Raw genomic sequence first — 24,718 nt, 5'->3', positions numbered from 1 at the left:
AGTCGTCAAGAGACTGGGACCTTAATTTGGTTCTAACCTTAATATGCACTCTTTCACCCCTCTTCACAGCGGACATTGAAACTGTACTTCTCATTGGGATCATGTCTTCGTGGAGAGTTAGCGAGCCGTAGGACTGGTCAGTTCAATATCTTGATTGTACCTTTTTTCCTGTCAAACTGGTATTTGACCCATGCATCCTGGCCACCTAAAGTGATTTGACTTTCTCAGATAGTCTATCATGCTCCCCTCGGTCATGTTGCCACATTTTTCTGAAGTGGAGTAGAGGCTTCAACAGTTGAATCTATGGCAGGCTGTTAGCTTCTGACGTGGTAGAGCCAAGAAGTACTGACTGGATGAACATCCGTTTGTTGTATTTGTCGAGGCAAAAAATGGAAAGGCGGTCTAAAAACAGACCGCATCACTATGGATTGTCCTTTGGATTAAACTGTGTATTGCTGTGGCAAATTCGGAACCTCCTGAGGGCATTAGGGCTCGTTCCACCAGGACAGAAGCAGTGACTACTGTCCTATCTTGGGAGCTTCCTGTTTTGGACATCAGCCAGTTGCAGCCACTGTCATCTGTTCATACATTCACCAGGCTTTGCTGCATTTATTATCAAGTTTGCATGGAGGGTCAAATTAGCCCTCTTGGTGCTGCATCAATCCCTGATGTAAGGTCCACTACTCAGTTCCACTTCCCTGGAAGGTGATATCGCTTTATTGATTCAGAAGGTGAGAGATCTGTGATTAGAAATATCCATCAGAAAAATAAGTGGGTGGGGTATAGGAGCACTTTTTCTTACTGTAGATTGGGTAGTTTCACCCCATTCTGTGGCATAGTCTTTGAATGAACTTTTATTCGTATTATTTCCGTACTCGGTTAAGCTCGTCGTTTCAGGATGTGTAAGAGAAAATCAATAATTAATTAAGATAAGTGCTCAAGGTTTCCACCCATATACAGCTCTGTTAATGTCTGGAGATGAAACTGAATTGCAAGGGGCCAGTTTCATCACCTGCCAATGTGCAGGAGCTATTGCAAGAGTTTTGGGGTCAAGTGGGGCACCTGGGACTACCATCCGAGGCAAGTAACATGTCTTTTCCACCTCCTTTTTATCTAGAAAGTTCTTTTGATGCAGGTGGTTAATTGAAGGTTCCTACTTGTATTTTCAAAGCATAACGTTATATTTGACAGCACCTTTTGCTATCCTACTTTGATTTTTTTTTATCTGTTTATTGGTATTTGTAAATTCAACAATACAAAGGGCATTGCAGTACAAAGGGCATTGCAGTACAATCAAAATGACTTTGCGATTTTTCATGGGTGGCACTACACCAACAGTTCGGTCAACAAGGACGTAATGGTGGAGCACGTAATCAGGCTATCCTACTTTGATTATGGAGGTTCACCTTAGCTTTTCTTTGCTTTTCTGTCTCCAATTTTCATTCTCTATATCTATGTGGGGTCTATTTTAAATCTCTATCTCAGGGGAACACTAAGCTTTGCTGAGTAGACAACTGAGAACAGATCAGTTTACAGGCATTTGATATGGTTTGCAGTGCACTGGCTAACATTTTGCTTTTGAAATCTCTGTGGAAGTGGATAAATAGACAAACCACTATATTCACTCAATGGGCTCATGCCTTTCTTCTATTATTTTCTGTTTTCTTCCTTTCTTAATGAGTCCGTGGTGCTCCAAGTTTTGAAGACTATCACAAGTTTTTCTTCTGGCTAGAACTCTTCCCACACACATTGTAGACAGTACTGCCTGAAAGTTCCACAACGAGAGAGTGCTACATGCGGTCATTGGTTTAAATGCATCACTCATATAACTTGCATTTATGTGGTATCCTTTCTAGAAGTAGGATTGAACAAAATGTAGATTTTTCCAGAAAAGAAAACCTGTAGATAACCACTGTCAGTGATGTGGGGAGCCTTGTGCTCACAAATCCTAGTAAATCCTTCCCCTGTAGACTTAAACATTGGTTTTAAAAAATATATATTTTTATTTATTTTTATCTTAGAGATAATTCTGTATACAGCAATAAGAAAAAAGAAAACTTCTTTAAACAGTAGACAGAAGGCACTGTGAGAGATTACTTCCTTGAGTACAGTCGACATTGATATAGATATAAACATTTACGGCATTAGTGTCCTTTAGCTTAGGGTACCCAGTAGCATTGACTAACGGTATGCGTCCAGGGGAGATTGATGGGTTACTCAATATCGTCTTATTTCTGGCTTCCTCTGTTCTGCACAGGGCTCTACCTCCTCGCCCTCTATTGCCAGTCCATTGTGTCTCAGCCATGGGCCTCAGATCCTAGTGAATTTCTACAGGCACCATCTTGTCTGGTACGTAACCCTTTCTTTTCCCGTATGGAGGTCCCGTACAGCTGATTGACCGTCGACAGTGGCCCCGACGACGACTCAGTAGACGGCCTTACCGTCGACTATGATTTCTCCAAAACTTTCATCGTCGACGAGCAAGTCTGTATCGTCGACGTTGACGTCGACGGCATCGTCGACGTTAACGTCGACGGCATCGTCGACTGTGGCACCACTTTTCTTTGCCTCGTTGCCATTAGTGCCTTTGAAGACTACAGATTCTTCTCAACGTCGCGATAAGGCTCCGTGTCACCAGCTCTCTGACCCAGAGCTGCAACCACCTTCCCCAATGTTTGCCACTACATCTGAGCCTGAAACTGACTCAGAACACAAAGAGGATACCTTTGGAGCGGCACACAGTCCATCTGACTTAATATTTAAGTGTCAGGACTCGGATTCTGTTGAAGGTGATGGTGATAAACAGTCTCAATCTGAGGAACAGCTGGTTCAAGTCCCTATGGCTACCATTCCTTTAACTCTGATCTTAAATCTCCAGAATATGTTAGATGATTACAACCGCCGTTTCCTAGCTACGCCACAGAGTACACCGGCACCATCTCCGGCTACCGTAGCACTGCCTCCACCTTCTCGCCCGCCTGTGTTACCACCTACAACTTTGTCTCCGGTTCAGACGTCTATTAGGATCCATACAACGGTTTATCCGCAGGATACGGATGATGAGGCGGTCCCCGAGCGCGAGGACGGAGAGGTCCCAGACAATTCGGATGAAGCAGGCGACCAGGATATGGCGGAATGGGTTTATTATCGGGCACAGACGCCCTCACCTCAGCCAGGGAACTCTGGAGATTCACCTCCTGTGGATATCGCCAGTTTCCATCTCTTAATGGATAAAGCGGCTCTGCGCTTCAAATTACCAAGATCACAACATGAGGACGACTGTTTTCTTTATGATTTTAAAGACAAACCTTATAAACAGACCCACACAATTCCTATCGATTTTGTTTGGAAGGAATTAAGCTCATGACTGCTCCAAACTCCTTACCTGCACAGATACCGCGCCTTGAGAATAAGTACAAGGCCCCGATTGGCTCTCCGGCTTAACTCATTTCTCACCCCAAGCCGGACTCGGTAGTTACCCAGGCCGCACAGCGTCGAGCCCGGAACCCAGCGGCTCCTATAACAGCCCCTCCAGATAGAGAGGGTAGACGTCTGGATGCTATTGGCCGCAAGTTCTCAACGATGGCTTCCACATCTGTCCGGGCAGCCAATGCCTTAGCCATCTTGGAAATGAAATGAAATTTGATTTGTAGAGCGCATGGCTGCCCGAAAGCGTCCCAACGCTTGCTTAGGGAACCCGTCCTGGTGTTCCCCTGCGAGATAACCCATTACTGGGCATCCCCAAGGTGAAAGCCAGGCATCCCGCTGCGAGGGGCCGTTGTGGAGATTAAGCAAGCTATTGCCCAGAGTAACAGAGTGGGACTCCATGATTAGAATAGGCACCGAGGCGAGAATTGTCAGGTCCGGGTAAATTTTGAGCCCAAGACCCGCCGAGGCGGGGAATTGAACCCTGGTCCGGGCCAGACCTCTGCATCAGGGTCTGCCGCTCTAACCACTTGAGCCACACTTCTCCACTTGGGACGTTATGACCGACAGATGTGGTCAGATATTTCAGATCTGATAGAACTCATACCTGATGCTTCCAAGGCCGACGCTCTACAGATCCTTCGAGATGGCCAGAGAACTTCAGAGGAAATGATCGACTGTGCAGTTGATGTGGCTAACACAGGATTCCATCTGCTTGCTAGTACGGCTGCACTAAGACGACAAGGTTGGCTAAAGTCCACATCCTTCCGGCAGGAAGTCCAATCCAGAATATAGGACATGCCCTATGATGGGGAATAGTTATTCGGATCCCATATTGATGATGCCCTGGAGTCCCCCATCAAAAAAGACACCGATACGGCAAAGTCTTTGGGCACGTTGCAATTTCGGAAGCAGTCCTTTCGAGGTGCGCGCGGACGCGGCACTTCTTCCAATGTTTGAGGTGGGCAGCAATACCGCTCATACAACCAGAGCGGCCAATGTTACACGCCCAATCAGCAGTCTCGCCAGCAGTCCTCCAGGCCTTACAGAGCGCCTCCCTGGAGGGGTGGGGCGCTCATTTCCAGGGCCTATCCATCAAGGGCAACTGGACTCCGCCCCAGCGCAAGTGGCATATCAACAGGCTGGAGTTGATGGCGATCTTCCTAGCGCTCAAGTCATTTCTCCCTGTAGTTCAAGGGGAATCGGTGCTGATCCAAACGGACAATACCAGCAGCATGCACTACGTGAACAAACTGGGAGGAACCAAGTCTCCTCATCTGTCTCACTTGGCCCAGTCGATCTGGGATTGGGCTCTCCGCCACCAGATCACCTTGACAGCCGTCCACCTTCCGGTGTGTCCAACATTTTGGCAGACTCTCTGAGCAGGTCCACTTCCTCAACGCACGAATGGGAACTACACCAGCCGACTAGATCTGGTCTTTCACCAGTGGGGTGACCCATATCTAGACCTCTTTGCAACACCGGAGAATCGGAAATGCCGTCTTATGCAAGTTGGCATCCCCACCCCGGGTCGTGCGGGAATGCCCTTTTGATAGACTGGTGCGATCTATTAGCTTACGCTTTTCCGCCGATTCCATTAGTACCGCGGGTGCTGTGGAAGATGCGGAGACAACCTTGCCACATCCTGTTGATCGCACCTCGTTGGCCCAGACAGGCATGGTTTCAGAACTGCTTCTGTTGTCCCTATGCGACCCCATTCCTCTGCTCCCTCGTCCAGACCTACTATCAATGGACAGAGGCCTAGTGTGCCATCCGGACCCCTCCATGCTTCAATTGTGGGCATGGAACCTGAGCACCTTGAATTCGCAGGTTTGAACTTATCCCAGGAATGCAGAGACATCCTGGCTCAAGCTAGGGCTCCGTCTACCATCAAAACTTATAAACTCAAGTGGAAGAGATTCTGCCATTGGTGTGTTACAGCCAATGTCCATCCCATCCATTCCACTCCAGAGCAGCTTCTTCCATTCTTCTTAAGCCTTGCTCAGTCAGGACTCTCTCATTCTACCTTGAGAGTTTTCTTAGCTGCGATATCTCGTTTCCGACACGATGGCTCTTCTTCCCTCTGCTCATCCAGAATCATACGTCAATTCTTCAAAGGACTTTTCCGCAAGTTCCCACATGTTCGGCGCCCTCCTCCATCTTGGCACCTTAATGTTGCACTATCCCAACTTATGAAGTCACCATTTGAACCTATCCATAAAACGGATATCAAATTCGTCACCTGGAAGGTTGCACTTCTTTTGGCTTTGACCTCATCTCGTCGCGTGGGCGACCTGCACGCTTTCACTATCAAGCTTCCTTACCTTCAGTTCAGGCCTAACGGAGTGGCGCTCCGCACCAACCCCTCTTTCCTACCTAAAGTACAGACAGACTTTCATTTGAATGAGCCTGTGTTCCTGAGAACTTTATTTCCGGATCCTAAGGCTCTGGCGGAGCAGCGCTTACATTCTTTGGACATCAAACGATGCCTTAAATTTTATATTGCTAGAACTGCCTCCTTCCGCAAGTCCGACCAGCTGTTCATTGCCTATGGACGGCTGCGTAAGGGACATCCAGTTTCCAAACCAACAATTGCTCGGTGGCTTTCCTCAGCCATTGCTTTCTGCCACCAACAAGCCTGTAAACCATTGTAGTCTTCAGTGAGGGCTCATTCTACGAGGGCGATGTCTTCATCCACCGCCTTGTTTGCTGGTGTGCCTCTTCATCAGATTTGCCGTGCAGCGACATGGTCCAGCAGGCACACTTTCACCAAGCATTACTGTTTGGATGCCATCAATGAAGCGGATACCGCAGTGGGACAGGCAGTGCTTCGCCATCTTTCTCAATAAGGTGAGCCTCTGTTCCCTCCTCCTTGATGTTTTACTGTGATTGCTATGTTGTGTAACATGACTGTATTATTCTGGTACTGTCTTGGTTTCCCTCCATATATTTACCTAGCAATCTCAGTTCTCCGAGGTTTCTGCTTTCTATTCTATTCAAACATGTGAATCTATGAAAGACACCCCTAATACTGGAGAAGAACAATTGTTACTTCCTTGTAAATTACTGCGTGATGTATTATTTGCTGTGACAGACTGTACATCTCTTTGAGAGCCTCTTACCTGCCTTCACATCGCTCCTGGCCCCGTTCCGCCCTGGCATAGTGCCGTTTGTGCGGAGGGCCGTCCTCTCGAGCGCCATTTCCGGTTCCCAGCACCACTTCCGGTTCCCAGCACCACTTCCGCCCTGCACCTACACATCGCAGGTTAGCGGTCTAGTGGCTCACGTCTGATTTACATATTATGGCGACCTGGCGGAAGCGCAGCGGACGAGCGCAGCGGGAGCGCCGACTTCGCGCCGACTTCGCGCCGAAATCGAGCCTAAGTCAAGCCCGTCTGCGCCCGTCCGCGGCCGGTCGCGTCCAGCGGCCACTCACTCTGCCCAAACCTTCATATACTCTTCTGCTGACCTACTTGCACTTTGGCAGGCAGTGCCCCTACCGCCTCGTGCCGCCAGGGCTGCCCAGGATTGTGGTATCTTGGTCTCCCTGACTCTTCGGTTCCTGTACCTTCCCCTATTCGCCCTAAGCCTGTATTATTACCCCACTCCACACCATCATCAGGGACTTCTCCCTTGACCGTTTTGTATCTCAACACCCGGTCTATGGTGAAACACCAGCTTGAAATTTTTCATTTATTAGATGACAGTGCCGTAGATATACTACTTTTATCTGAAACCTGGCTAACCAATGATTCTGTTCCAGACATCCTCGCCGCTATCCCTACTGGCTACTATATTATACAATCTAACCGTCCAGGGGGACAAGCTGGTGGGGGGGTTGCAGCTATCATCCGTACAGAACATACCTTTTCCACCTTGGCCTGTACTGCGATCCCCAATACACAAATCCTTGTAATCAAACTCACCTCTACTAGATCCTCCCTCATCTGTGCTCTTATGTACAGACCCCCTGCGTACATGCCCTCCTTCCCACAACAGGTCGGTGTTCTTATTTCTCAATTAATCATTAACCTCATAGCTGCTATTACACATTCCTCCCCAGTGCTGCGCTGTCCATTAGAACTAGTGCTGAATGGACGTTCAATGGTCGTGCGCAGCACTGGGGAGGTAGCGCTGCTGACGACCATTGGCCGTCAGCAGCACTTAAGGGGTTAATAACACCAAAGTTATCATTATTGGCGACTTTAACTATTGGCCCTCTGACCCTCGGGAAAGTCGCTTATCGGAGGAATTCTCGGACCTCCTCTTAAGCATGAACTATCGTCAATTCATCAAGACACCCACTCACTGTAAGGGCCACATTCTGGACCAGGTCTGGACGGCAAACCTTGACATCTCGCCTCCCCTAGTGACTCCTTGCTCCTGGTCAGATCATCATTTCATTTCTTTCTCTGTTGACTTATCGATCCCCTGTCGTCCCCCTCCTTCGACTAACGTTCTAGCCCGTAACTGTAAGAAAGCTAAACTAACGGAACTTAACTCCATGCTGGCATCTTCAGCTCCCTTGCTGTCCGGCTCAGTCACTTATCAGGCCTCTGCCCTTGAACAATGGCTGCTGTCTGCATGCAACTCAGTAGCCCCATTGAAAAAAATCCATGCGCCCTCACGACGCCCAGCGGTGGTTCACCGATCAATTAAAACTTGACAAACCTGCTCTCCGCCAGGCCGAGCGTCGATGGCGTCGCAACTATGATCCTCATCGTAAGTCTGAATTTGTGAACTGCCTAAAAACTTACAAATCCTCTATCCTCTCGGCCAAGACAACCTATTTTTCTCACAAAATAATGGAGTCTGCCTCTAAGGCAAAAGACATATTCTCCATAGTGAACGAGCTCTCCCTTCCAGACCGGGTTACCCTTCCCCCCCATGCCTACTCAGGCTCTATGTGACTCATTAAATACTTACTTTCTGGATAAAATCATCACTATTAAAAACAACATTCCTCTGCCCCCATCCCCTCTTCCATTTCCTTTACCACCTAATAATCCACAGCATCTGGATGCCTTCCCCCCTATTTCTATTACTGAGTTTCAGAGATTACTGCATAAAGTTAGTTCCGGCTCCCCCAATGACTGCTGCCCTCCCCAGATCCTCAAAGAAATCTTCTTGGCCTGCCCCGACCCTGCCTTGGCACTCCTTAACACCTCGTTGGCCACAGGAGTAGTTCCCGACTCCTTCAAACAGGCAGTAGTGATACCAATCTTAAACCTAATGCCGACCCCACGGTCCTAAGTAATTACAGTCCCATTGCCCTTCTCCCCTATCTAGGAAAGATCTTGGAGACCCATGTTACGCGCTGTCTGAGCGCCTTCATCGAGAGCTCGTCCTTTTTAGATCCCCAACAGGCCGGTTTCCGCCCCCTTCACTCTACTGAGGCGGTCATTGTAGCTGTCATGGACACTCTAAGAACAGGTGCTGACAACATCTCTCAAGCCCTTGTCCTGTTGGATCTGTCGGCGGCTTTTGACACGGTCGATCACTCTATATTGATCGACCGTGTCACTAACGCCGGCATTCAGGGCGTTGCCCTCGATTGGGTTAGATCTTTCCTAGACAAGCGCTCTCAAGCCGTACATCTTTCCACCTTCTCTGCTCCTTTCTCTTCTCTCTTGCGGAGTCCCTCAGGGCTCCGCTCTATCCCCTTTGCTTTTTAATCTGTATATGCAGCCCCTTATGGTTTCTCTACGCAAATCCCCTGCAACAATTTTTAACTATGCAGATGATTTGCAGCTCATCTTCCCTATCGACACCTCTCCCTCCTCTAGCACTGGTTTTCAAACCACAATGTTAGACATCTCAGACTGGATGGCTCACAGCCAGCTCAAACTAAATCCTACAAAGACTGAGCTTGTGCTGGTGGGTGGATCTGCCAACCCATGGAATGACAGCTTCTGGCCCCACTCACTTGGGATCCCCCCCACCCTGTCAACTCTGTGAAAAGCCTCGGTGTAGTCATCTCTGGTGATCTATCTATGAAGCCTCAGATTGGTGCTGTAACATCTTCCTGCTTCTTCCACCTACGTGGGATACGCAAAATCTGTAGATTTCTCACCAGAGATGCACTTATCCTCGTCATCTTGACTCTTGTTATGTCCAGAATCGACTTTGCTAACATCTTGTATGCAGGGATCCCCGCCTACCAGCTCCATAGGCTACAGCTGATACAAAACCAGGCTGCTCGCTTAGTATATCATCAGCCTACGCACCAGCACGTCTCGCCGCTATTACGGAGCCTGCATTGGCTCCCAATGGCCAAACGTTGCACTTTCAAACTTGGCTGCACAATATTCAAAGCCCTCTCCGATCTCGCAACTGCTTTTATTTCCTTCAGCTTGAAGCGGTATATACCCACGAGAAACCTACGCTCTTCCGCTGATAACCTCCTGCTCACCCCTCAAATCCATCACCAGAAACATGGTGGCCTCCGCTTCTCTTTTCTAGCCCCTACATTTTGGAACTCCCTTCCTTCCTCCTTTCGCCACTGTCCCTCCTATGAGTGTTTTCGTAGGACACTGAAGACGTTCCTTTTTAAGTTAGCATTTGAGTAAACTTCTGCCCTTGCCCTCCGCATCTGTTAGGAGCGCCAAGAAACCGTTTCGGTCAACGTGCGCGGTATAAAACTTTTTAACATAACATAACATTTAACATAACCTGTAAACAGGTGGTTCTCCAGTATTGGTGTCTTTCATAAATTCACATGCGACCCACGCTCCTCCCCTCAGAGGCTCTCTGTTCTCCTCATACGCTCTTGGTTACTTGTGCTACGAACATCTGAGGGCTTGAGCTTCTGAGGAGAAGGTTCTAGAGGGTGCTGACCCCTGATTGGCTGTAATTTGGACTAACATAATGACACTGTGTTACAAGTTGTTTTTCTCTTTTCCATGCATTCCTATGTAGGAATAGTTTTTTGAGGTTTCTATTATGTTTCCTGTTCTTTATCTTGTATTATATTTACTTATATATATTATATATATTTATATTTATTTAGCATTATTGCTATTTTATTTCCAGTGGGACTCCCACAGATGTGGAATATGAGGATAATGACCTTAACAATTATCCTGTGGACAATGACCAGGACATCCAAAATCAACCATGGTCTGACCCTGTAGATCCTGCAGACTCTCAGCCCATTCAAGACAATACTGCATACCCTGTTAAAACTTCGCCTACAGAGGACACAGCTGCTTTCAATGCATTGATAGAAAGAGCAGCATACAATCACCACGTGGAAATGCATGCAGACCCAATTCAGGAAGACTTCCTCTTTTTCAACACTTCTGAAAGATCAGTCAAAACATTGCCAATGCTAAAGGGGGTGCTTAAACACGCAGGGGACATATTTAAAGAAACAACCAGGGCACGAGTCATTAACCCCAGAATAGAGAAGAAATATAGGCCAGCACCAGTGGACCCTACATACATTAAGGGACAGCTGCCTTTAGACTCTTTGGTAGTATCCAATGCACGTAAACGTGCTAATTCTCAGACTACTGGCGAGGCTCCACCTCCAGACAAGGAGTCTAAAATTCTGGAGGCTTCAGGCAAAAGGGTAGCTGCTCAAGCAGCTAACATATGGAGAATTTCAAACACACAAGCCCTGTTAGCCAGGTATGACAGGGCCCACTACGACACACTAGAGCAAATTCTCCAGCATCTAACTGACCTTTATAAGGAACAGGCAGAGTTTCTAATACAGGAGGGAAAGCTAATATCTAACGCCTCCATCAAATGTGCGCTAGATTCGGCAGACACAGCAGCCAGTGCTATCAATACCAGTGTCATGTTTAGAAGACATGCGTGGCACCGCATATCTGGGTTTAAAAATGAGGTTCAGAGCACTTTACTCAATCAGCCTGTAAACCCTGATTACTTGTTTGGCCCTAATGTGGACACAATATTAGACAAAATGAAGAAGGATACCGAGACAGCTAAGTCTATGGGAGCCTTGCAGTCACAACAATACAGAGGCGGCTCCTTTCGTCGCTCCAGCAACAGAGGAGCTGCAAGAGGAGGCTCAACACAGCAAACCTCATACAACAAGGGGAACACCAAAACACCTACAACAAAAACAATAGAGGTGGATACCGTGGCAATAACAGTAAGGGTAGAGGACGAGGGAATAACACCACCAGATCCTCTACCAATACCAAACAGTGACTTCTTGTCACTACCCCCAGACCATGTAACACAGGTCGGGGGAAGATTACAGCAGTTCCTGCCAGTCTGGGAAAACATAACTACAGACAGGTGGGTGAGGCAAATGATCCAGCATGGCTATTGCCTAGAATTATCTTTTTAGAAAAAACGGGGTCCCTGCCTTAAAGGATAAACCCTAGCAAGGTATAGTATTTTTTGAAAAGAAGTGAGTGAACACACCGGGTTATGTGTACTAGTACTTCATGAGTAACCTAGACATGCATGTTTTGATAAATCATTTTCCACCCATTGATATCTGATATGTTATTTTTGTATTTGATATTTGTTATTTTTTTCAACTTTCTATCTCTTTGCGTTTTTTTATATATATAAACACATTTCTGTTATTTTTTTGGGTACAAAAGATAATTTTACATATAATACATTACAGTGATTTCACATTAAATAGTTCTTAAAATACCATCACAGATTGTAACTTAATCTTTAAACGCAGAAATTAATTCCTTCAACGCGTTTCGGCCGTTCGCCTTCCTCAGGAATTCTGCTTTGTTCTTTTCTACATCAACAGTGGCTACAATGGTGAAAAATAATACTTTAGTATTCGATCTTATGCAGTGTCTTATTCAATCTTCATGTCTAGCTAGTTACTTCTGTCACTTTATCTCTATCAGTGAATCTATCTATGTGATACAATTGTGAATTCTCCCTAGTGATAGGTAAGCCCTGCCTCGCTGGGTGCTGTCATATCTACATATACATACAATTATTTACAAACCTTGTACATTACTTTACATCTATTTCATCTTTCTTGTACTATTATATACAATGTATACATCAATATCTAAGTTATTCAGTAAAACATATACATTTAGACATACTGGAATGGTCTCTTGCTTGCAGATGGGAGCTTCATAGATTTCAAGCTGGCTCATTCTAGGGCGAGGGACCCGGGTAAATTAAAGGGGAGAGATTGCCTAGAATTAACCTCCACACCACCCAACATACCTCCAAGACAACGTCCTATGTCCGCAGAACACCTACACTTATTGCAGCAAGAAGTCATCAGCATGCTACAAAAAGGGGCCTTAGAACTAGTACCCTTAGAACACCAGGGTACAGGGGTGTACTCACTGTACTTCCTAATCCCCAAGAAGGACGGGTCTCTCAGACCAATTTTGGACCTCAGGCCCCTAAACCAATACATTTTATCAGAGCATTTCCACATGCTCACTCTATAGCAGGTATTACCACTGTTGCGTCAAGGAGACTTCCTCGCAACACCAGACCTAAAGGACGCATATTTCCATATACCGATACACCCAGCACACAGGCAATATCTCAGGTTTACAATACAAAATCAGCACTACCAATTCAAAGTCCTTCCTTTTGGGGTGACAACAGCCCCGAGAGTATTCACAAAGTGCCTAGCGACAGTAGCAGCACATCTGAGAAGACCGCATATTCATGTCTATCCATATCTGGACGACTGGCTAATACAAGCACAGTCAGCCCAGCAATGCGCCAGCCACATGTCACGCACTATTCACCTCCTGCACAGTGTAGGTTTTTCGCTGAACTACCCAAAGTCCCATCTTCAGCCTGCCCACGTACAACAGTACCTGGGAGCGACCATAGACATTCTGGCAGCAAAAGCACAGCCAAATTCTGCCAGAATAATCAACATTCAGACGCTAATCCAAAGGTTCAGGCCCCAACACTCGCTCCCAGCCAGAGTGTTTATGCAACTAATAGGCATGATGGCCTCATGCATTTTCATAGTCCCTCACACGAGACTACACATGCGTCCGCTGCAAGAGTGCCTAGCACGTCAGTGGAACCAGGCTCAAGGACAATTAAACGACCTAGTGTTGGTGACCAGTCGTGCATACAACTCTCTGCATTGGTGGAATCCACAAAAACTTTGCAAGGGACGACTGTTTCAGGAGCCTGTACCACAAATAGTCTTGACGACGGACGCATCCCTGATAGGGTGGGGAGCCCATGTCCTCCACCACACAGTGCAGGGCTTAAGGACCACGCAACAAAAGAAAATGCACATCAACCTACTGGAGCTGTTGGCAATTTTTATGGCGATGAAAGCGTTCAAAGTACATCTGTGCAACAAGACCGTGTTGATCCAGACGGACAATATGACTGCGCTGTACTACATACAGAAACAGGGAGGAACACACTCTCCACAGCTGTCACATCTAGCTCAGAGCATGTGGAAGTGGGCCATCCAAAGACACATTTTTCTAATGGCGGAACACCTCCCAGGCAAAGACAATCAAATAGCGGATCTGCTCAGCAGACACAGCCAACAGGTGCACGAGTGGGAGATTCATCCCACAGTGCTTCAACCATACTTCCAACAGTGGGGACAACCAGAGATAGACCTGTTTGCCACAAAAGAAAACGCAAAAGGCCAGTACTTCGCCACAAGGTTCCCACACCCGCAGTCTCGGGGTAATGCGATATGGATGAACTGGTCAGGCAAATTTGTTTACGCTTTTCCACCAGCACCGTTGATACCGCTAGTGGCACGCAAACTGCGCCAGCACTCAATGACGCTAATCCTAGTTGCTCCAACAAGGGCGAGGCAACCGTGGTACACCACGTTCCTAGAACTTTCCGTGGTGCCTCATCAAAGACTAAAACTAACACCCAGTCTCTTAACGCAGAGCCATGGAGACATTCAGCACCCAGATCCGCAGCAGCTGAACCTTGCAATCTGGCTCCTGAAGTCCTAGAGTTTGGCTACCTAAACTTACCTCCTGACTGCATGAACATTATCAAGGAGGCAAGAAGACCTACCACAAGGGCATGCTATGCAGCAAAGTGGAAACGTTTTGTCATTTATTGTAACAACAATGACATAAACCCACTAGACTCATCAACTCAAAATATCATATGCTATCTTTTGCACCTACACCGCTGCAATCTAGCCTATACATCCATAAGGATACACTTAGCTGCCATAGTAGCTTACCTTCAGAACAGGCAGCACCTTTCGCTATTCAGAGTGCCTGCAATTAAAGCATTCATGGAGGGGCTCAAACGAGTGATCCCCCCCAAGACAACCACCTTTACCTGTCTGGAACCTAAACGTTGTTTTAACCAGACTAATGGGACCACCTTTTGAACCTTTACACTCGTGTGAAATACAATTTTTAACATGGAAGGTGGCTTTTCTCGCAGCGATTACTTCGCTTAGAAGAGTTAGCGAGCTGCAAGCCCTAACTATTCAAGAGCCATTCTTCCCGATTCACGCAAATAGGGTCGTGCTTAGAACAACCCCTAAATTCATGCCAAAAGTGGTATCCCACTTCCACATCAATCAAACAATAGAACTACCAGTGTTCTTCCCAAATCCACAGTCAGTACCTGAAAGGGCTCTACACACACTAGATGTTAAGAGGGCTCTCCTACATTACATAGACAGGACAAAAGATTAAAGGGAAAACAAAACAGTTGTTTGTTGCCTTTTCACCCCAACACAAAGGCAACCCAATTTCTAAATCTGGGTTAGCCAGATGGATAGTTAAGTGCATTCAAATATGTTATCTTAAGGCAAAACGCACTTTAACAGTTCCCCCAATAGAGCATTCTACACGCAAAATGGGGGCATCCATGGCTTTCCTAGGAAACATTCCTCTAGAGGAAATATGTAAAGCAGCCACATGGACTACCATACATACTTTCACAAAACACTATTGTGTAGATGTACATTCCAAACAGCAAGCTGCTGTAGGACAGGCTGTTCTAAAAACTCTGTTTCAGACTTCTGCAGCTGGCACAGGTAGCCACCGCTAAGGGAGAGACTGCTATACATTCTATGCACAGATATGAATTCAGCAGCCCACATGCCTCGAACGGAATATGCTACTTACCAGTATGCATCTGTTCTTGGCATGTAGGGCTGCTGTCATTCCTATCGCCCACCCTCCTCCCCGGTTCCTGTCGCAGCTGTAGCATTCATTATAACTCTCACTTTCTTGCATGGACATCTCTTACTGTACAACACTCCATCTCTGCCACAATGGCAAAAAACAATCTGAGGATGGAGAGGATGCCCATGCGCACTGTAGTCCAGGGGAGGAGCCACCTATCTCGTGATACTTCGAAGACTCTTCCAGGACAACAATGTGCAATCATCCGGACCCAACACTAGGCGGCGATCTATGCACAGATATGAATGTCAGCAGCCCTACATGCCAAGAACAGATGCATACTGGTAAGTAGCATATTCCTTATTTCCCACTCTAGATTAAGCACCACAGTGGTGCAGAATGTGGAAATTCAGGGGGGCACTTAGTGCCGTCTTACTGTCCTTCGGCTACCGACAAGTCCGTCTTCAGTCTCGCCTCCTTTCTGTAAGTGTTGTTGGGGCGGGTCTTGAACAGCTGTATCTGGTCTTGGTTCTTCCCTATTTGCGATCTTTTGAAGAAGTGGATAGTCAATGTCCGTTGTAGGAAGCTGTCTCTGTATATACTATACTAAAATTAGGTTTAGTGTGCACAAAGTCCAGTGGAACACTAAAGGTAGGCACAGGTAAAAGTAGATAGTACCTTACTCTCGATTTGTGGTAGTGTAGGCAAACAGTACTGCTTTATCGGAGGGTACTGTTACGCATTTGTTGTACTATTGTGTTTTTATCTAGGAACCTAACTCAATATTTCTATTTTATGCCTTTGTGCGGTTATAATCAATAATATCCCCATAAACGCATAAGAATCAAATCCATATTAGGTTGTAGCACATTCAGTCACATTCAGCAAAGCTACTTCCCCGGGCTCCTAGAAAGCACAACTAGTTCTCTAAACAAACCAAACCTCCAGCAACCTGGGAAATCCCCGTTTGCTTTTGTTTTGATTTCATCCTAGAACTCCTGCGAAGCACGGCAAGAACGGCCTGTTCTTAGTGACATCTTTATTGACGTCTTATGTCCAAACCTTACGTCAAACCCGGCACCTTTCAGGTATAAATATGCCAACGTTGCCTTAAGCAAACACAGGGTGGTGGTTTCGGAGCAGAGCAGTTATCTACTTGCCCGAGAGCCCAGCTGATGCGAGAGCCCACGGACGCTGCCCCTCCCTCTTGACGCGCTGAGAAAGACGCTGTCTTTTTCTCCAGCCGAGAAAATCCAGCTCCGGCGTTTCCAGCCTACCCTTGCGGGTTGCTGGGATATCGAGTCCTGACAGAGAGATACCAGACCTCCTGCTTTCTAATACCAAGGTACGGATCTGACTAAACCCTTAAAGAGAATTCTTGATTCAGATTCTTGGCATAACCAACTTAACTTAAACTGCTACTTACTTACTCCTTCCCACATATTAGGCTTAGGTCCGGTACACCGGGGTAGGCGTATTTTAGAAGCACCAGTTGAGTACGTTAGTCAATGTATTTATGTATGTATATCTTTTATCCATTTTAAAGTATCTTATGGCTAAGAAACCATATCAATGTTTTTACAGTATTATTTCATAATACTCCTTTTACTGTACGCACTTTACTTTATCTTAAGTATTGCAATTATGGCAATTCATTTCTCTTGCATGAGAAAGAAGACTGTTCAATAAATTACACCTTTTATTGAAAACGTCCGTCTCTTATCTCTGCACTCTGGTGAAACGAAGTACGCACAATTGACTGAGTGAAATAGCTGTCTATTGTTTTCACACGACTCTAGAGATACACTCCTATTCTGAGGGAGCAAAGTTGTCATGTTATATGGTTGTCAGAAGCTAATCCCTTCTTGTCTATCCAGGGAGGTTAAACTCCTCGTTTATTCGAGAAAGTTTCTAGTGACCTCTGAGCTAGCTGGCAAACCTTAAGTCTAATATAGTCAGTAGAGACCTAGTCGACCTCAGTCCTACGTCTACACTGCTGAGCATATTATTCCAATGCGCAGAGCCTATTGGGAATATAGGAACTACACTACAGTACCCACTCAATCAGCAAATGATGTCACACACTCAAAGATTGAACTCAGACCAAGTTTGTTTGTATACAAATGTAGTTATTTTATTTCTAGAACCAAGCCATGCCTGGCACAGGTACGTGAAATAAATGTTTTGCAAAATAATATGCAGTGTTTACAATTGAATGCAAGTTCAAATGTAGTTGTTTGAGATACAGGTAAGTCAAGGATTCAAAGTTACTGTACAGATTACTTTTCGGTTAATTTTTAGATTAATTTTCAAGTTACTTTTCCTACACAGTGTGATATGCTTTGATATCACACTGGGACATTTCCTAGAGAAAAGTTAAGTAAAATCAATATTGTCAAGTTGTAGTTTTTCAGGTTTTCGTACAATTCACCTCTACACTACGAACAGTTTTCAAGGAAAAAGTCACTGTATTCCTATGGAGAGAAATGAAGGTAAGTACTCTATATTTTTGTTTCTGGGGTTAGAACAAGGTTTCCCCCAGGGTCGAGCATGCACTCTCAAAGCCCCCTCTGCGGCGGCTGGGTGCAGAGTGCTGAGGCCCAATGTTATCCAATGGGGGATAGGAGTCCTCAGGTTGGTGGCTGCTCACGCGCAGGCCACAAGGTTGTGGGAGCAAAGCTCCTGGTGTTCGGCTCGGGGCAAAGGGGGGGACCCTGTGTAGCACCCAAAATGCACCCTCAGCAGCGCTGGGACAGCTGGGTGCAGGGTGCTGTTTTGGCGTCTGGTGCCCTGTTGATTTCATTGGGGATTCTCCGGTTTCAACAAAGATGCAGGCTCGGGGATTAAGATCTTCTGGAGGTGACCACCGGTTGGAGAGATAAATTGGGATGCTGGGACACCGTTGTTTGGGCCATCCAAGGCCGTGGGTCTTCAGGTGCAGGGATGTCTTCAGGCGTTTGGTTTCTCTTACCAGCTCCAGTCACGGTCAGGGGGATCCTCTAAAATGAGGCTGCAGGCTTCGCTGGGGAATTCTATGCAGGTCAGAGATCACCAGATCTCATGTCAGGATCGCCGGGGAGACCTCCTCGTGCTGTAGGGCCACTCTGGCTGTGGGTGACGGGTGCAGACTCTTGGATTTGGCCAGAGTTTGTGGGTGAGCAAATCCGGTGTTCAAGGGAGTCCAATTATTTTCTGTAGAAGGCAGGGCAGGTCCTCTGGGTTCTTGAGGTTGCTGGCTGCAGGACAGACCAGGATTTTGCTTCAGCAGGCTCGAGGTGGGGACAGGCCGGTAGGGCTGGGGCCAAGTCGGTGTGTGTCTTACTTCTTGGCTTTGGTCCTTCTTCTTTTCTTCTTGGGCGTTTCTTGTCTGAGGGGGCAAGGGTCAGGAGTTCTCCTAAATACTAGATTTAAGGACGTTACAGGTAAGTTAAAGGTTAGGACCAATGGGTCCCTTTTTGAGGTCGACCTGGTTGGCTGAGTTGTGCTTCACCTCGCCTCCCCCACCTGAGGAGTGGGGTTGGCAAAGTTGTGCACACCTCTCTTCCTCACTTGGTTTTCCAGCCTATTCTCCTGCCCAAAGTGAGGGTTAAAACCGGTGGAGCCCAGTAGCTGGAAGCAGCAAAGGGCCTGGGGAAGCTCACAAAGGCGGCAAACCTTTGAAGCTTCCTCTTCGTGGACCCTGCCCATCCTGGGGGAGGAGACTTAGTACCTCGTATCAGGTTGTGCATTGTTTCAGACCCCCGATAGCAGCAGGCTCTCGACCCAGGGGTCCAGAAACATGTCTAGTTTTGACAGCTGACGAGCAGCCACTCAGCCTGGACACTAGTGTTAGGTTGTTTTTCAGGGGGCATCTCTAAGATGCCCTCTAGATGGTTTTCATTAAATCTCGCTCTGGCATCAGTGTGAGTTTAATGTGCTGAGAAGTTTGATATCAAACTTCACAGTTTTCAGTAAAGCCATTATGGTACTGTGGAGTTTGTAATTAAACTTCAAGCACCATATACTCTTAATGGCATTACTGCACTTACAATGTCTAAGAATTGACTTAGACACTGTAGGGTTACAGGGCTCATGCACCTGTACCTTTACCACTGGTATAGTACACCCAGCTAGAAGGGTGGCTGACCTTTGCCAGGGCAGAGGTTTGTAGGAATAGCACGCAGGGATGTGGGTCATGTCGACTCTTCACTTTGTTCTGCACCAAAACACGTAGCCTGCAAAGGCAGTGTGTTTGTGTAAAAGTGCACGGCCTCTAAGCGTGGCATAGTAAGTGCTGCAGCCTTTAGGGCCATCCATGGCCACAGTGCCCCTGGTACCTGTAGAACCATTTACAAGGGACTGCCCTGTGGCCAAAGAGTGCCACCGGGTGAGAAAAAGTCCTGCGTCTTTTCCCTCCACACCTTCCAGAAATGCCACAAAGCAAAGGTTGTTTCTGCGTGCCCTGTTTTCAGCGTTTTCTAACCTCCACGCAACTTCTTTCATGGAGGTACCGAGGCTCGTGACTTCCTTGCCTTGCATGTGGGATGTATCTTCAACTTCCGAGATATGCTGCTCCGTCAGCGTTACACTCTACAACACGTTTGCTGGTCTTCACGCAGCAAGGTGACTTCGGATCCCACCTCGTCGATTCTCCCCTCCAGGGCTTCTCTGGATGACTGTATTGCTTGCAGGAGGATCGTGTTATCTGGCTGGGGAGACGTTTCGCCCTCTGCCCCCCGAGGTGGGCCGACGACCTTTGTATAGCGGTCCATTCTCCCCTGTCTCGATGGTTTGGGCTCCTTTTCCTTGACCATTGTGTGTAGTTTGCACACTCTGGTTGTTGCAGTAGGCTTTCTTCCTCCGATATCTAGATGGTCGTCCTGTTTCCCCCTCCAGCGGAAGTGTGAGGCCCGCTTCAAGGGTCACCATCATAGGGAGGTCAGGTAGTCTCCCTTCGAGTAGCCCTCGATGGGTATCTTGCCAGCGGTGGGTACTTTGGCTTTTCCCCACTTCACTCTTATTTTGCCTCTTATTTTGCCACTTCCTTAGTGTTTCAGACCCTTCATACCTATGCTCATAGGTTATGAAGGGGGTGTGCAGGAGACCAACCACTGATATTTCTTCCACTTCCTTGTATCTAGGACCTTCCGTCAATGCAGTTCCTTCAGGGGTTCTGGGGTGGGTACACCCCCTAACCTGCTCCTCTCCTGTGTGATGGGGGGGGGCAAGAGCCTAGCTCCCCATCCTCAAGATGGAGGTAGCTGGAGTTGTGCTTCACATCGCCTCTCCCACCTGAGGGGTGGAGTTGGCCCAGGCTGGCACACCCCCTTTCCTGACGTAGGGTTTCCCGCCAGTCTTCCCGCCAGAGTGGGGGTCAGAACTGGTGGGGGCCAGTTGCTGAGTACAGCAAGTGGCCTGGAGAAGCTCACAAAGGCGGCATGCCTTTGAAGCTTCCCCTTGTCCATCCTGGGGGAGGAGACCAAGCACCTTGCCCAGGATGTGCGTTGTTGCAGGTCCCGGAGAGCGGGGAGCTCTCCACCCAGGGGACCAGCCACATGTCTGCTGTGTGGCAGCCTAGGCAGCCTCTCAGACCAGACATGGATTGTAGGTTAAGTATCAGGGGGCATATCTAAGATGCCCTCTGTAGTGCATTTTACATTAAATCCCACACTGGCATCACTGTGGGTGTAATGTGCTGAGAAGTTTCGTATCAAACTTGTCAGTCTTCAGTGTATTCATTATGGTGCTGTAGAGTTCGCAATGACAACTTCCCAGCACCATATACTCTTAATGGCATCACTGCACTTACAGTGCCCAGGAATTGCCATGGGTACTGTAGGGGCCCAGGGCTTGTGCTCCTGTGCCCACACCACTGGCATAGGGCACCCAGCTAGAGGGGTGACTGATGTATGCCAGGGCTGTGGGTTTGCGGGCATGGCACACAGGGATGCGTGCCATGTCGACTTTGTTCAGTTCTGCACCAGGACACTCAGCCTGCAACGGCAGTGTGTGTGTGTCAGGCTGCATGGCCCCTAAGGATGGCACAATAAGTGCATCAGCCCGTAGGAGTCTTCTCTGGTCAAAATGCCCTGAGTACCTATGGTACCATTTACCAGGGGCTAGAGATGCCAATTGGGTTTTAGCTTCAATCCAGTTTTAGAGAAGTAACACGGGCCCTTGGCACCTGATTGGCAGGAGCCCAGTTCACACTCAGTCAAAGCACATCACAAATCCAGCAAAAAGTGGGGGCATAACATGCAAGAAAGATGGCACTTTCTCACAGGTGGCTGATGGTAGTTTCCCAGTCTCTATTGCTCCTGCAGGTTACCTGGTGAGGAGGCTGAGGTCGTGTAGGATGCGGGTGTCCGACACTCCAGTTGGATCTTGAAACTTTGTTAGACCCTCTTTACTGGGATTTAGAAGCCTGTGAGTAGTGAAAGGACAATGATGTTATAATGCAATTTTCACATTTATGCAGTGTGTGAATTGTAGATTGTGAAGACCTATTTTAGAGATGACTTGATATCTTGTGTTCAGGAAGTGGAAAATACTGGCTAGACTGGGAAGCTTGGTTAACGTATTCAAAAATTATGGAAAAGCATCTGTGAGTGACGTTGAGATATAGCCAAAATCAGCAAACATTTGAGACTTATCTGCATTTAGAATTTTTAATTGAACAAACGCACATTAAACATGATTTTGTATTTTTTTGCAGAACCAGCTGCACCTGCCAAAGAAGTCACACCTTCCTCGTCAACCTGCTGGCTGGGTGCCCCCGTTGAACCTCGATTGCAGGAGCAGGCCTCTTGCATCTTATCAAACAAAAGGGAGGAGAGACCCACAGAGCAAACTGAGAAATGGGAGGAGAAGAAAACTTCTCCTCAAATATCTCCACCATCGACGGGGCCCAAGAAAGTAGAAGGTACAACACATTTAAAAAGCATAACCACTAAACTTAAACTTAGTGTCCATCATGGATGTGTACATACAAGAGAATTTCTTGTGGATTACCTGGTAATCCTAGGCGCTATGAAACCCACAGGTGTAGGTAAGCTTTACTAGTGCTTACTAACATAACATAACATGACACATGTCGTTTTGGCAATCCAAGTACACACTGATCTCTGAAGTTGAATGTACATTAGTTTGCAATAATTGCCGTGCCAGCTATGACTTTTGAGTTTGTAAAAGTTGCAAAATTGTGTTGTGGCGTTGGATTTTATTGTCAACTAGTGAGGTCATCTGGAGGGTTAGCGAGGGAACACATGGATATTTTAGCATATTGTGGAACGTCACATGATTTTTGGTTCTGTGGATCGAAAGGAGAAATTGATTCCGTTGTTTGATGCCACAAAAAGCAATGACTACCCAAATGTAATTGTTTGCATTGACTTTATTGGTTATATCCACCTCTCCATTAAAGTACACCACATTGTGGGACACTACTTCACCACTACATCATGGGCATTATATTTTTAAACTTAATTAACATAAGGACGTTTAAGGATTAATTGATTAAATATAGGATAAAGTTAACCTAAACAAACAAGCATTTGCAATGCAGTAGGTCTTGCAATTGCGATATTTTGAGCTATTGGCAATGTAAATGACAATGCCTTTTATTTGTGTTTAAAAAAACCTGAAATACTAAAATGCATGTCCATTTACAATACCAATGGGTCAAAGTTTTTAAAATGCTAGATCTATTGCTTTGCAAATGCTTGTTCTTTTAGTTTTTCTTTATAAATGCACAGTTTATTTGGATAATGTGGAGTATTGATCCCTTTGATGTATTGTCATTTGGACGACTTTGAGCAATTTACAGTTTATGGAGTGTGTCTCTCACATCGGTGTGAATTGCATGCATGGGAGACCTTTTTCATACTGTTTGGGCTGGGATCGGTCACTGAAACAACAAGCATGTGGTCTTGTCCACAAGCGAAACCCAGAAGCCAGCAGTGGTGAAAAAACTTTCCAGAAGTCCCTTTTGGAGCCATTGGAATGTGCAAGGTCACACACCTTGGAACAAAGTTACCGTAGGGATAACACATGTCCAATGTTTTTGGGGTACGGGGGCTTTTGTTAAAACGTTAAATTTTTCTGCAATTTCACCTACCGCTATTTGTATCTCTTCATCAGTCCATCAGTTTAAATTGCATTTTAAACTAGCCTCAAGATGCATATGTCCTAAACCAATGCAGTACAAAATACTTTCTTAATGCATGGACTGGGACTAGAGGCAAGCAGTTCAAAGTCGAAGATCAGGGTCTTGGAAGGAGAAAATAAACTTGGCCAAATCCAAAGCAACATTGTAGGAAGGGAACCATTTTTAGAGATTAACTGGAGAATGAAGGAAAAAAATAAAAAAAACTGCCAAGCAGGCAGGTTGCCATACTTTTCGGGAGGCTTAAAATTCAGTACTTTTCGCTGCTCAGAATTCAAATAACGTTCATAATGAATTGAAAGGTGTCCTCGAATCATCATTATCATAGCAACATGCTAGCCCTTTTTCGTATCATTGTAAAGTGCTCAGTTTTTTTTTTTTTAATAACGGGAGATGTACAAAAAGCGATGGAGAGAATAAACAACCAAACCAATCAGAGCAATGGCGATAACAAATAGGCATGGTCACCGAAGCTACCTTAATACGGACAGCCATAGCCTTGTTACACTCCAAACACCTGCACAACCAAAACCCAAACAAGTTAGTCAAAATGGACAGCCTGGCATACTGTTACTGGCTTCACACGGAGGGGTCAAGTGGGAACCCTATCTGACGAGGATATGTTGAACGGCACGGTGCTAGTGGTGGTCATTGCCCAAGAGGGGCTGTAGCAAAGGGCGCCTGGCTGGTGTCAGGAAACTTTGGCTCTGCATGTGAATGAGATGTGAATTTGTGTCTGGGGTGTGACTGTAGTAATTGGCAGTGATTAAACTGCTGTGCCTTAGTGCCTCCATTATTGAAAATGCGAGCGAGGGGCTTTGGCTGGCTGTACGGCGTACGGAAGCAGGGACTGTACTCGGGGCGTGCGCTGTAGCAAGGTTTCAGCCAATCAAACATAGCGCACTAGGAGCACGTGAAGACCCCAGAGCTTTAAACTGCAACAATTTTACTTTGATTTCAAGGTTTCAGCCCCACTTCTAAGATGCCGCTGACTTTGTTAAAAAACAAGCTCTGCAACTTTACTAATCACAAGGCGGAAGAGATGCAGTGCGAGAGCACAAACTCCAGTCCGGGTGGG

At 46.6% G+C, this 24,718-nt stretch overlaps 1 protein-coding gene across 1 annotated transcript in view; it reads left to right on the top strand.

Annotated features, from left to right (window-relative positions):
• The window catches only part of GIGYF2 (GRB10 interacting GYF protein 2), a 1,722,773-nt gene that overhangs the window by 901,856 nt on the left and 796,199 nt on the right, over positions 1 to 24,718 (top strand). Inside the window, exon 12 of the mRNA XM_086942529.1 lies at positions 22,192 to 22,398. Coding sequence (XP_086798655.1) covers positions 22,192 to 22,398 — 207 coding nt within the window. The remainder of the gene's footprint in view (positions 1 to 22,191; positions 22,399 to 24,718) is intronic.

This window comes from Lissotriton vulgaris, chromosome 11 (assembly GCF_964263255.1).
Source record: "Lissotriton vulgaris chromosome 11, aLisVul1.2, whole genome shotgun sequence".
Lineage (NCBI taxonomy): Eukaryota > Metazoa > Chordata > Amphibia > Caudata > Salamandridae > Lissotriton > Lissotriton vulgaris.
Note: the sequence above shows the minus strand (reverse complement) of the source record. Positions and strands in the feature narration are given on the sequence as shown.